The 12,163-nt window shown below is 38.3% G+C and overlaps 2 protein-coding genes across 2 annotated transcripts in view; one reads left to right on the top strand and one right to left on the bottom strand.

Moving 5' to 3' along the window:
* Window positions 1-9,905, bottom strand: part of LOC146457029 (myotubularin-related protein 9-like) — a 14,353-nt gene extending 4,448 nt beyond the window's left edge. The window contains exons 1-12 of the mRNA XM_085092405.1: window positions 9,632-9,905; window positions 7,942-8,101; window positions 7,441-7,592; window positions 6,243-6,371; window positions 5,732-5,888; window positions 4,826-4,930; window positions 4,003-4,128; window positions 2,748-2,850; window positions 2,136-2,274; window positions 1,686-1,770; window positions 1,370-1,439; window positions 1-76 (exon numbers count right to left, since the gene is read on the bottom strand). The exon at window positions 1-76 is cut by the window's left edge and continues 24 nt beyond it. Of these exons, the coding sequence (XP_084948531.1) occupies window positions 1-76; window positions 1,370-1,439; window positions 1,686-1,770; window positions 2,136-2,274; window positions 2,748-2,850; window positions 4,003-4,128; window positions 4,826-4,930; window positions 5,732-5,888; window positions 6,243-6,371; window positions 7,441-7,592; window positions 7,942-8,101; window positions 9,632-9,778 (1,449 nt within the window). The 5' untranslated portion in view covers window positions 9,779-9,905. The remainder of the gene's footprint in view (window positions 77-1,369; window positions 1,440-1,685; window positions 1,771-2,135; window positions 2,275-2,747; window positions 2,851-4,002; window positions 4,129-4,825; window positions 4,931-5,731; window positions 5,889-6,242; window positions 6,372-7,440; window positions 7,593-7,941; window positions 8,102-9,631) is intronic.
* A 3-nt stretch (window positions 9,906-9,908) lies between these two features.
* On the top strand, window positions 9,909-12,118 carry LOC146457030 (ubiquinol-cytochrome c reductase complex assembly factor 2-like). Its single transcript, XM_085092421.1, has 4 exons — window positions 9,909-10,098; window positions 10,449-10,514; window positions 11,136-11,214; window positions 11,326-12,118. The coding sequence occupies exons 1-4, from the start codon at window positions 9,946-9,948 to the stop codon at window positions 11,400-11,402; spliced, it is 375 nt and encodes a 124-aa protein (XP_084948547.1). The 5' UTR covers window positions 9,909-9,945; the 3' UTR covers window positions 11,403-12,118.
* Window positions 12,119-12,163: the final 45 nt, after the last annotated feature.

Consider the following 12,163-nt stretch of genomic DNA (forward strand, 5'->3'; position numbering starts at 1 on the left):
CCATAGAACCGAGTTGTTTGGTTCATACATTGGGTTTAAGAGCGGCTTCAGGATATCCAACTGGTTAAGGTATGACCTGTGAAAGGAGAGAAAGAAACGAGTTAAACAATAAGGGAACAAATAAATGTTGTGCCGCTAACACTAAGGACACAAATGATAAATCAGAGAATTAACTCTGCAGTGTATGTTAAAGTGCTGAAGTGAGCCCGTGAATTTCCTTCAGGGCTGAGTTGCTCGAAGCATGGTTAGCGCTAACCATTGGTTAAGAGGTATTAAAACCTATAGGTTGTCATGGTATTTAACCCGGGTTAGCGCTAACCTTGCTTCGAGCAACTGGGCCCTGAGCGTTAACCCTTATAGTAAGGAAATGGGAGACACGAGGCAAAGAAAAAAATCTCCGCCTTCGTCGGGGATCGAACCTACGACGTCAAGATTTGATCGGCTGTTGCTCTACCGACTGAACTACGAGGCCAGACAGGAGCAAACGAAAGTCACCTACTTAACGTTCCGCCACATTGCTGGCTATTCCTAAAGCGTGGATTTCCACATGATCGCTAATGACAGCTGTTGTTAGAAAACTGAATGTATTGAAACTATGCTATTCAATCCCGGCAGGATATTCCATCTCTGCTACGTGTCACGTCTCCATAATTATGATCGCCGCGATAACTTGCGATCAAGCTCTACTCAGGAGTAGCCAACGACCCTTGTAGAGAAAATTAATCGTATGTTGCACTAAACACTAGCTGAGTGTCCCTACGTCAATCTTGGTTACTATTTAACGTTCCTGGGAAAAAATTACAAGCTCTTCACTGCCAGCGAGCAAGACGTTTAAGAAATGATAGCCTGTTCCAGGCTCCTAGAGAGATGCGCGAAGGAGAGTGCGAGGGGACGAAAACGCCCATTCCCCCCGCGTTTTCGTCCCCTCGCACTCTCCTTCGCGCATCTCTCTAGGAGCCTGGAACAGGCTAAAGAAATGAAGATTTCAGCCACTGTAAGTGTCATGTCTGTCAACTAGCCAGCAAGCAAGTCAGCTTGTAGGTACGCAGCATCTTCCCGAGACTTAATTTGTTCAGTATATATCTTTGTGTCATCGGCAAACATGGCAACATGGCTCGTCAGGACCGAATCGGGCAAGTTAGTTACATAGATAAGAAATACCATCGGGCCTAAAATGGAGCGGCTGGGGACGAGGTTGACGCCTTCTGGCGTAGGGATTGGTAATGATGATGATGAATTGCCTAGATAAAAAGGTGGGGCTTCGCTTTCATGATGCCATGTGGACAATGCCGGATGCATGAATTTAGAACGTGCTCCTCCTTATTGTGATGAAACAAACAAAATACCTGATGGAAGTTAAACAACTCACCACAGAGATATCGTCTTTGTTCTAAGCTGGTTTGCTTGCCGCTCCGCTTCATTGTTACACAAAAACGTCCCTGTTCAAATGGGAAAAAACACGACGGTTCTTACAATCATGCGTACCTTAGTGTAAAAGACAAAAGACATAATGACGCCCGTACGAGAAGTTCTAAGGCTCTTTTTCAACGAATCCAACGTTGGACGTGAGAATTAACGGCAGGTTATCGTCGAATCAACATTTTTGCAACAAAAATTAAATTAAGTATACATGTACGGACCTGACAAAAGGATCCCAGCCAAAACCAAGGTTATTATGTACATACCGAATTGTGAAGAGTACGCATGCTCAAACAGTGTGATGAGAAAACGATCATTGAACTCGAAAGAACATGGAAACTGCTGGTAAACCTGTTGAGGGTACAGAACAGGCGAAATTAAAATGGATGGTTCTGAAGCGAATGATACACGGTTCATCATCGTTCAACTTTTGTTGATCAACAAATGTTGAACATTGTTGCGACTTGTACACTTGTTGAGTTGATGACTCGTTGAGGCAACTTGTTGAACGGAATAGAGCCAAGCTCTAGTTTCGTTCAACATTTTTCAGCATGTTGAACGCAAATTTTAACGTTCAACATCACACGATACAATGTTGAACAGGAGCTGCAACATTTGTTGCCCAGCGAATGTTGAACCGTGTATCATTGGCTTGAGACGTACTTCAGGATATCTACAACTGAAATACAGGGAGAAACATAATATACACTAATTACCTGCCACACGCAGTCAAGGAAGAGAAGAAAAACAGCACCCTGTCCTTTGTATCTCGTTGGAGACAAACCCACTTTTACACAGCGCTCTCCAAATGGATGACCTCCACGTAGCCATTCCCTGTCGACCAGGCCTTCAAACCTGCGAATAGTGATCAATAAGCTAAAGAGAGCGATTTTGAATTTCACAAAACCAAAATCAAAGTAATTACTCTGACCAATCACAGCAGACATAAACAACGCAATGAACCAATCAGAAATCGAAACAAGTGTGAACGGCACAAAGCGCGGGAAAACGCGTGCGAGAAAGTCACGCTTGATTCTGATCTTGCTTCTAATTGGTTGAGAGAGTGGCACGAGTTTTAAAGCCGCGGCTACAGGTGCAATTTTCATCTCGCGCTGGCGACGCGACAAAATTTGAAAAAATCGCATAACCTGCGCGAGCAAAAAATCGCTCGTGTAGCCGCGGCTTCACAACGCATATAAAGCAAAACCAAAGCAAACGCGAAATTACTATTGGCACCGAATTGAAAAGCGCTCTATTTAGGTGGAAAGGGAAGAATTAGCAGCACAGTGAGAGATACAGGCTCACGACACAGAATTTCTACAGCTTACCCTTTGACTGTTCGGCAAAGTGGGTCAAGCAAAACTTGTACTAAGGAAGTGACTTGAAGCGTGGCGTCTGTTCCAGCGTCTCCATGTACTAACACGGTTTTTCCTAACACAAGAATTTAAGTGTTATGTAGAATTGTCAGTTAATATGTAAAAACTAAGCAAATTAACAATAGGGAGCTTAAGAAACGACGACGAAAACGCCACGAGAAAATATAACTTTATTTCATTTGTGCTACTTCGCGATTATTTCCACTCGCTCAACTTTTCCAGAAATAGCGAACTATCCAGGAACCAAATTGGTAGGAGTGGCGTACAAGTTAAGAAAGAAAATGAAAAATTCAGCGTCGTGTGCTCACGTTCTCCAAAAAACCTTAAATGTGGTCATTTCACGTTGTTAGGGAGTTTATAAAACGAGGACGGCAACGGTAAAGAGAACGTCCTTTAAAAATATAACTTCTTGTTTTTGTAACTCTTGCGCAATCATTAAAATTTGTTTAACTTGGAAAATGCTGACGAACTCTCCAGGAACTAAATTAGTATGAACGACGTCAAAGTAAGGAAAACTAAAGAAGATTTTGCGTCATACGCTCCTGTTCTCGAGAAAAACCTAAAATTTGGTCATTTCACGTTGTTGTTTTGCTGAGGACGGTAAAGAAATGTACCAAAATGTAAAACGCACGTGCAAAGCGATTGTTTTTGCTCATTAAGCCCATTGTTTTGTGGCGTTCTCATTGCCAGCGCCGTCCTGGTTTCTTAAACTCCCTGTTGTTTTGTAGAGGAGGGCAAAGAAATGTACCAAAATGTATAACGCACGTGCAGAGCGATTGTTTTAGCTCATTAAACCTATTGTTTTGCGGCGTTCTCGTTGCCGTCGCCGTCTTCGTTGCTTAAACTCCCTAATAATGTTCAAGTTGACGTTGAATTTCACAAACGCAAACTATCATTAAAATGAATTTTATATTGATCTTTAAAACAATACACGCATCACGGTCTTGATATATATGCGACATACTCTTGAGTTCTATTCCCTGTAAAGTGAACTTAAATGTTGTCCAAGAGCTGTAATATGACTCAAACTTTACAGCAAATAAAAAACTAGAGAAGATCTCTAAAAAAAACCCCGTGAAACTAAAATAATTTTAAGAGTGCTCAAAGCACTCTTAATGACATGATTGCCAAGTTAAAATGTCTTCATCATATACCGGTATGCACATTCAATTGTTTAAAATTTAGATAGATGTATCAAATTCTGTACCCTGTACATCCAAGCACTGTGCAATATAGCAAGCAGTTGATAAAACACTTTGAACATAATCCAGCCATGAACTAGACTCCAGTTTAGACAGCCATGAATTCATACTGAGCTTTGGATCCAAACTTGCTACAAAGAAGAAAGGAAAGACAAAATGATTTGATTAACTAATCATCAAGAAAGGTGACTCCTTTGAGTGTTAACAAAGGTAAATTCACACTATATGTATCCATTATTGGCAGCTGGAGCTAAACTCCAGGGCCCGGTTGCTCGAAAGCCGATTAACGCTAATCCCTGGTTAAAAGTTAACCCGGGTTTCCAGCTGGCTCATTAAAAATGTTTTTAAAATCTAGTTTTAACCTAATGGAAAAGACAAGTCTAAAGTCAAAACTGAGGGACAAAATCTTTGGAAGAATCTTTGATGATTAATCTGTGGTGGTTAGCGCATTCCGTGTCTGATTTTGATATTTCCTTGGACAAGAAACTTTGCCCCACATTGTCAGTCTTCACCCAAGCGTTTAAAAGGACACTGGCGACATTTTGTTGGAGTGACCCTGCAACAGACTAGCATCCCATCTAGGGAGAAGCAGCAATACTCCTTGTTGCTCCACACTGTTGAAATGGATTAAGTTCTTCCCTTATGTGTCACCTTCCTTCTACACATGGAGCAAAGGTTCTTGTCTAAGGAAACAATAGACCAACAGAGGCCAACCTCATAGCACTTGTTGATCCAAACTGAAAACTTGGACAATTCATGTGCTATATACCACTGCACCACAATGTATAATGGTCATTAATGGGAAAAAAGTAAACACATTGAATGCACCTTCTGTTAATTTTGCAATGCTGTCATTTAGTGCAGGGTATCTCTCAATGTTCTGGTAAACTCGTTTCCACTGAGGGTAGTGAGATTCCGGCTCCACTCCTCCACCTGTGAATACAAACAAGTTGAAATAATTTTTAAAAAAAACAATTAAACAAGCTACCAATTAATGCTAATATTTTAGTATCGGTTTAAACCCTCCACTAGTCACAATAATATTAGACAAAATATACCAACTGATAAATGAGATGTGTGGAAGATATAGACTGGAAGGACTGACATGGTGGAATTCATGTGTGACATGGTATAATGTTATAGGGAGTGATGTGTGGGAGGGTAGAGAGCATGTGTGTCAGGATGTACTGTGTAACAAGGTGGAATGTGTGACAGGATGGCATGTGCAACAGGCTGGAATGTGTCTCAGGGTGTACTGTGTGACTAGGTGGAGGTGGAATGTGTCACAGGATTTCTGTGTAAAAGGGTGTGATGTCACAGTCACCGACAGTCAATGCTGACTTGAGTAAAAGTGCCATCACCCATGATGTATGACAGGGCAAAATGTTTGACTGGATGGAATGTGTGACGGGGTGTGACAGGATGTACACTGTAGCATGTGACAGGGTTTGATGTGTGACAAAGCACTCAAAATGTGTGATAGGATGGTATTATTAATGTAACAAGGAATGATGTCTGATATGAGGTGAATTGTATGAGACAGGATAGAATGTAAAACAGAACAGAATTTGTGATATTGGATAATGTAAGAAGCTACAGCATAAGTTCCTTTTGTAATATCATTTCAAGCCGGAGTCAATTAAGACTCTAGTTTTCTAGAAGTCTGTATCATAGAGTGGAATGTGTGCCAGAGTAAGTTGTATGACAAGCTGTTCTTTTTTTTTTTTTTTTTACCTTTTGTCCTGCTGTTCATAGCTGCTGCTTGGGAACGGGTATCAACAATAATTCCCTTTAATACATTTCCCAAAGTTGCATTTACTAACTTCTCGTCTTCACGGCTTCTTTTTCCTGCCATAGTAGTTAATGGCTGGCCACACCGTAGCATAACAACCTGCACAAAAACATTTTGCTCACAGCTAAGTCATTTACATGTAGCATTTAAACTAAGAAATTGAGGCTTAAAACTTTTAAATTTAATTAACTTCACAAAAGCCAGAACAATTCAGGATACCAGTAATCTCTTTTAGTTAAGAAAATTAATGCTGTCATTAGTAACCAACTATTGAAGAGTGCTATGGAAATTATGTCCTGTATTTCTTGTTCTTCCAAATCCCATCCATATAGCCAAAGATAACTTCAACGAAACACAGGAAGTATTTTGAGTCTTTTTCTTTCAATAAATGAAAAATGGCACTAACTTGTGATGGATGGTACCTTCAATAAATAAAGCAATGTAAATTCTCACCCCATTTTTCTTGTGATAGTAGCTCAGAACCGGAAACCTGCCTGACTGTCTGAACTGTGCAGATGCCTTGAGTGTGTCATCTGATATATTTTTTGGTACTACAATGCTGGCTGGGTAACTGGGACACAACTACAATAAAAGAACAAAGTTGAAATACAATTTATAGTAAAAAAAGACAGCATGTCAACTGTATTTATTTAGTTAAAAATTTAAGAAAACTTGTAGTTTTTTTGTCATTTTAGCCAGAGGTTGTTATCTAAAATTTTTAACTATGTTTCATCCTGGCTACAGCCCCTCAATATTTTCATGTATTTATTTAGATATATGGAAGTAAAAGCTAAATTTGAACAAATAAAGCATCAGAATTTATTTAATTAATTAATTAATCAATCAATCAATCAATCAATCAATCAATCTATCTATCTATCTATTTATTTATTTATTTATTTATTTATTTATTTATTTGTTTATTTATTTATAATTGATCAAGAACATGACCATGTCCCATCAGATTGTTACTGTGATGGGATGCATCATTCAAAAAATTGGTTGGAAATGTGCTGTTTTCATCTTGAGACACTGGCATACATGACATCTGTTCCAAAGGATCATTTAATATTAGTTTTAGCACATATGTTAGACATGCAAAATTTGGTCGTGCAATGTCAGACCACCCTGCATATGACTAACTGCCATTTCCAGATAAACATGCCATTGGTAACATTGAAATGTGGCTTACAGGACTTGTAACAAAGAACGTTGAACAAGTACTATTGTTGCACGATCTGAAGTTCAAACCGAGACTAGGGACAAGTTTTTAAATTTTAGTTTAATCAGAAATCGGAGTCCATCACAAGAAAGATCACATTAAAATTAGTCAGTTTACCAAGTTTGAGGTTCTGTCCTTAGATTCAACCATGTACATGTAGAAGGCTTTCAAAAATCGGAAAAATTACAGACTGTACATGGAGGTGGGGGATGCCATCTCAGAATTAGAGATGCATGGATTTTGGGCGACCTTTGACAGCTCACAGCTGGTTACTACACAATGGAACATAACCAAACTTGCTAAACTTACTAATTTTTATGTGATCTTTCTGACAATGGGGCTCATTTCTTCATATGATGTAATTTGAACAATGTTTAAACTGGGGCCCAGTACCTTTATGAACTTGGAATGGGCAGTTATGGTGCTTACCTCAAAGCTACTGTTGGCATGACTAATTCTCCATTGTTGAGTTAAAGCAAAAAGTTTTGAGAATTCCATTTCTGTATTAAAGAGGTCCCAGCCATCTTCCTCAATGGTTCTTAGGTGCCGGTAAAAAAAGGGATACCTCAAATTTGTGTTTTCTGAGAAGGGAACAACAAATTACTCTAGCGTTAACAAAGTTAAAAAATGGTATTAAACATCACTAAGCATAACATTTTGAAAAATTGCAGATCTGAATGTAGACATAATTTTGTTATTGTCATTACGTTCATGAATAACAGATTGTATACATGTGATGTAATTAATGTATCATCAATAAGAGGTTTCTCTTATTCTCATTAAGCCAATTTCACCACAACTACAATTTACCAGAATACTCAAGTTTCTTTTTGCATGAAAAAAGAGCCACTTTGGTGGTTGGAGTGAAATGATGCCTGATCACAAAAAAATTAATGGGCTGAAGGAAAACAGAATGGATCTTTCTCTCACCGATTGTTGAAAGAACTTCAATTGATGATGCCACATTCACGGCTTCTTCAATGTTGCTGAACTTCAATTTTATCAAATCAAAGTTTTTACAGCAAATGGTCAGCGCCCCTTCCTGACCTCTTGCCTTCTTTTCAACATGTTCCACTGCTGCGTGCAAAAGCTGTGTAATAATAAGAAAAAGTATTACTGCTGTTTCTTATTTAGTTTTCGCTTCTGGAAGTGGAAGTATTTGGATCAGTCGAAGCAGCATACATTCAAGTTTAGAATGGATGGTGATAGGGAGTTTATCCAACAGGGCAGCTGATGTAATGGGAAGGCAAATTGTCCTTGTGTGACCAACGTGACCACCAAGTATTTACGACTCCAGATGAGAAAACACCAATTTTAGTCGAAAATCGCCCAAAAATGTGAAGGTACTAAGATATCGTGTTAGTCAAACAACGATAATTCACCGACCCCTTCTGCAAGCCATCCTGTTGCGTAAGCTCACTAATACTTCAAGAAAGGAGGATTGAAGGAAAGTAAAGACTTGACAGCCCAAGAAGAAAATGTTAATGACGGTGTGATTACATAGTGATCATAGATTTTAGAACTCTCCCAAAGAAAAAAATTTTCTTTGGGAGAGTTCTTGGAGAGAGACTTGTTGGGAGAGACTTGTCCATTGGTGCAGAAACAAATTCAGTTTGGTGTGCAATCTGGGAACTTTCAATGTTGGCCTGGGGGGAGGGGGGTACCTGTCAATGGTGAGAGGGAGAGGAGGGGTTTGGGGGACCAAAGGTAGATGTAAGGTATTTTCACTTATCATTATCATTATTTATTTATTACCATTACAATAACATATATATCATGATCATCATCATCATCATCATCATCACCTTATTAAATTATCCTCTCTTATGGTTTTGGATGATTATACATGTATTTCCCTTCAAGGAGATAATTAATACACATTTCCAGATTTTACAGTCAAATGCCTAGAGAAACTGATGGAAAAGTAGACATCTACATCTACCCAGTTTGCACTGCCCTAAGGGCATCCTCAAGGGTTAAACAGACGATCAGAAGGATAAATGTTGATATACCACCAACTTGCTCAACCATACCTTGTCCGTCACCCTGCACAGTAGCATCAGTGACCAGAGAAAGAAGATGGCATTTAGTGGCATTGATGAATTTTGGTACAGAAGGACAATAGGTCATTTCCGAGTTGCTTTAAACTTCATTATGAAAACAAGAAAAAGTGCAAAGCTATTCATATAAAAATAAGTTTTGCTCGCATATGAACGAAAACCAATTTTCATATGAAAAGCTTTGCACTTAGCCTCAATTTGGTAATGAGGTTCGAACTCTGAAATGGTCTATTGAATATACCATTGCACCAGAATATCCCACAGATGTCGAAGACAGTCAGCACTTCCCAGATTTGAAATATGTGCGTTTAATTTGTTCTTTTTTTTTTTAATTTCAAATGTTGTTTGAACCAATTAGTTTAAATACACAGATCTCTCGAGATGGAAATGGTATGTCTCCACGGGAGGAGGGGGAGGGGAATTATTTTACTCACGCCGGAATGATTCCATGACCAACACGTCATCACTCCAGGATAACATGCTGAGCGCAAAGGTATGGCTCACAAATTCTTTAAGATTCAAAGAAAAGTAAACGAGGAATGGAAAATTTATCGACTTACGATGAGCTCATCCTTGTGATCGGTTCGAGAAGAAAATATCAAATGATGACCCGTGACGCACAGAGTTCCTTCCAGGTAAGCACGTCCTCTGCGGCGCAGCAAAACCTTTTCAATCTTCGGTGATTTAATAAACTCCACAAACTCCATAACGGAAACAAAATGCGTCAATAAATATAAAGAAAAGCTGCAAAAACTACCCAACACTCCATACTCTTATCGCTGCCTGCCACAAAGCTTTATATTTTGATGAAAAGCTTAGCAGCCAAGCTTTATGAGCCGTTTTCTTGTCAGCGGGTTTGTTTGTGATATCCAACATGGCGTCCAGAAAGGTTTTAGCACCCAAACTTTATAAGAAATTTCTACAAGTCTGCGAACAATGGCCGGTGGACCACAACCGCTTAGGAAGAGATCTTGGAGAACATCTTAAAGGAAGCCTTGTACCACGCATAAAACAGTCAGAGATAGGCGTAAGTTTGCCGGATTTTTTCAGAAGGTTTCAGACTTCTTATGCAATAAGTTAAGCTTAATTAACTGAGGCTTTTAAATATGGTAGTTTAGAATTAGACAAAGTAATAGTTCACAAGGATTCTGGTTTCACTGCCATCATCATCATCATCATTAGAGTACTGCTGAAGTTACCAGTGAGAGTTAAGCACTGGTCCTGTGGCCCGACCCCCCACCCCCCTTCTAGCTGACTTTGAACTCCTACAAATAAAAAATATATACGTATATTGAATTTTAATTTAGTAATGTTTTCCCCCTTGTCTGATTTCCAAGTATGTAAAATAAATCATGTTGACTTCATCTTTTTCTTTAGCCAAAAGAGGCAGAGAAGATGCTTGACAGCCTGATAAAAATAAGTTCAAATTATTACAGAAACAAGGTATGGCACTGGTGCTTTCTTATAAAAGAATTTATTTTGTTTCTTTATATTTTTTGTTCATAATTTGATAAATGATACCATTCAAAGTGTTTTATTGCAAAATTATACAGAAATGTCTTTGGCCTACCCTGCTCATTATTTTGATTATTGCTCATGGAAACCTGGGTCTCAGCAGCAAATTTAGTTTTATTTAAGGGGCACTATCACAATGATTTTGCTGTATTTTGGTCAAAACTGCTCGACTATTTGACAAAGAAGCTGTTTTGTAACATGGAATTGCTCTTACAATATTGGGAAGAAAATATAAAGGTTTTTCTCGTAGGAAGAATATACCATAATCAACTTTTAGCAACTTCTCTAAAATACACAGGAAGAACTTCAAAAAATTGGCCTTTTTTTTTCAAGTTGCAATCCACTTCCATCCTAGCCATCCACAGCCAAACATAATAAATAGTAGTTTCTGTGCACTAGTAGAGTTACTGTTAACAAACCTCAAGCAATATTTTAATGATTCCATTGAAACAAATGTTTTTTTTTTTTTTTGGCTATTCATAGTGACACAAAAGATAGGTGACACTGCCCCTTTAATCATGTTTTTTTCCTCTTCTATTACCTTTCTAGTACCCTCGCAAAGCTGAAACAGCTTTCACTGGGGACTTACCAACTGTTAAGGAAGGTGCCAAGTATTACTTGTCATCAGGTAACAAACATTTATAATATTTTGTTCATCATTTCAGCTGTGGATGAGCTGGTATTTTGAAGACTGAAATTCCTTACTAACAACTTTTTTGTTGGCATCTTTTTTTACCAGACATGCAAAAGAAATCCAAGGAAAGAACTTGGTGGGAGAAGTTGATTCGCAAGAGGAGTGTATATTATGAAGGCTGAAAACACTTGAAGAAAAATGTTTAATGCAGTTGTTCATTGATGATCTCAGATAGTTTGTCTTCCGCGTGTCTCCTGAGACACCTCTTCTACAGACATAACAAATAGGCCACATTCACACACAAGAAGTGTGTGTACACCCACTCATCTCCTGAATGCAGACAATACAGCAAAGAGATTTTGTTCAATATTGATTTTCTTTGGACTACCCTGTACAAATTTTGATTTTGATTCCACTTTTAGGGTAACACACTACACAGAATATCTGTTCCTGAAGGAAAATTATCCTTCCTATTCCAGTAGTTTCCTCTGTGTTACAATAATTCTGAGTTGCATCTACTTTGAATGCACAGAACAGGGTCTTTTCCTGCCTTCCAATCCCCTTGGTACATCAAATGCATTAACAGTGGTTTATAATACCTTTATTTTAACCTTTTAAAAAGCTACCTATCAAAATTTATATTCTCTTAACTGTTCTCCTATTTCTTGTGTAACTAGTTGGGAGAATTTGTTTAAACATCAGGACAACTTTAGCAATCATTCCATCATCTCAAAGCCTCTATCTTTGATAAAGTACTGAAAAATTAGATACTGGTAACATTTGGGGCTCAAAGGATTAAGACATCTACAAATCTACAAGAAACACTATATAATAATGTTATATTTAAGCAACCTTTAGTGTTGGTCCCAACTTAAAATAAAAGAAGTAATATATCAAACACGAGGAAATGTGTTTCATCTGATTTCAAAGCACCAAGAAATGG

The sequence above is a fragment of the Pavona decussata genome, unplaced genomic scaffold (assembly GCF_977016875.1).
Source record: "Pavona decussata unplaced genomic scaffold, jaPavDecu1.1 SCAFFOLD_249, whole genome shotgun sequence".
NCBI lineage: Eukaryota > Metazoa > Cnidaria > Anthozoa > Scleractinia > Agariciidae > Pavona > Pavona decussata.

What these genes read in the sequence shown, in the direction of transcription:
- LOC146457030 (XM_085092421.1), top strand. Translation starts at nt 9,946, where the DNA reads ATGGCGTCCAGAAAGGTTTTAGCACCCAAACTTTATAAGAAATTTCTA. An exon ending in CAAATTATTACAGAAACAAG is followed by an intron (nt 10,515 to 11,135) that starts GTATGGCACTGG and finishes TTACCTTTCTAG; the next exon opens with TACCCTCGCAAAGCTGAAAC. An exon ending in CAAGTATTACTTGTCATCAG is followed by an intron (nt 11,215 to 11,325) that starts GTAACAAACATT and finishes TTTTTTTACCAG; the next exon opens with ACATGCAAAAGAAATCCAAG.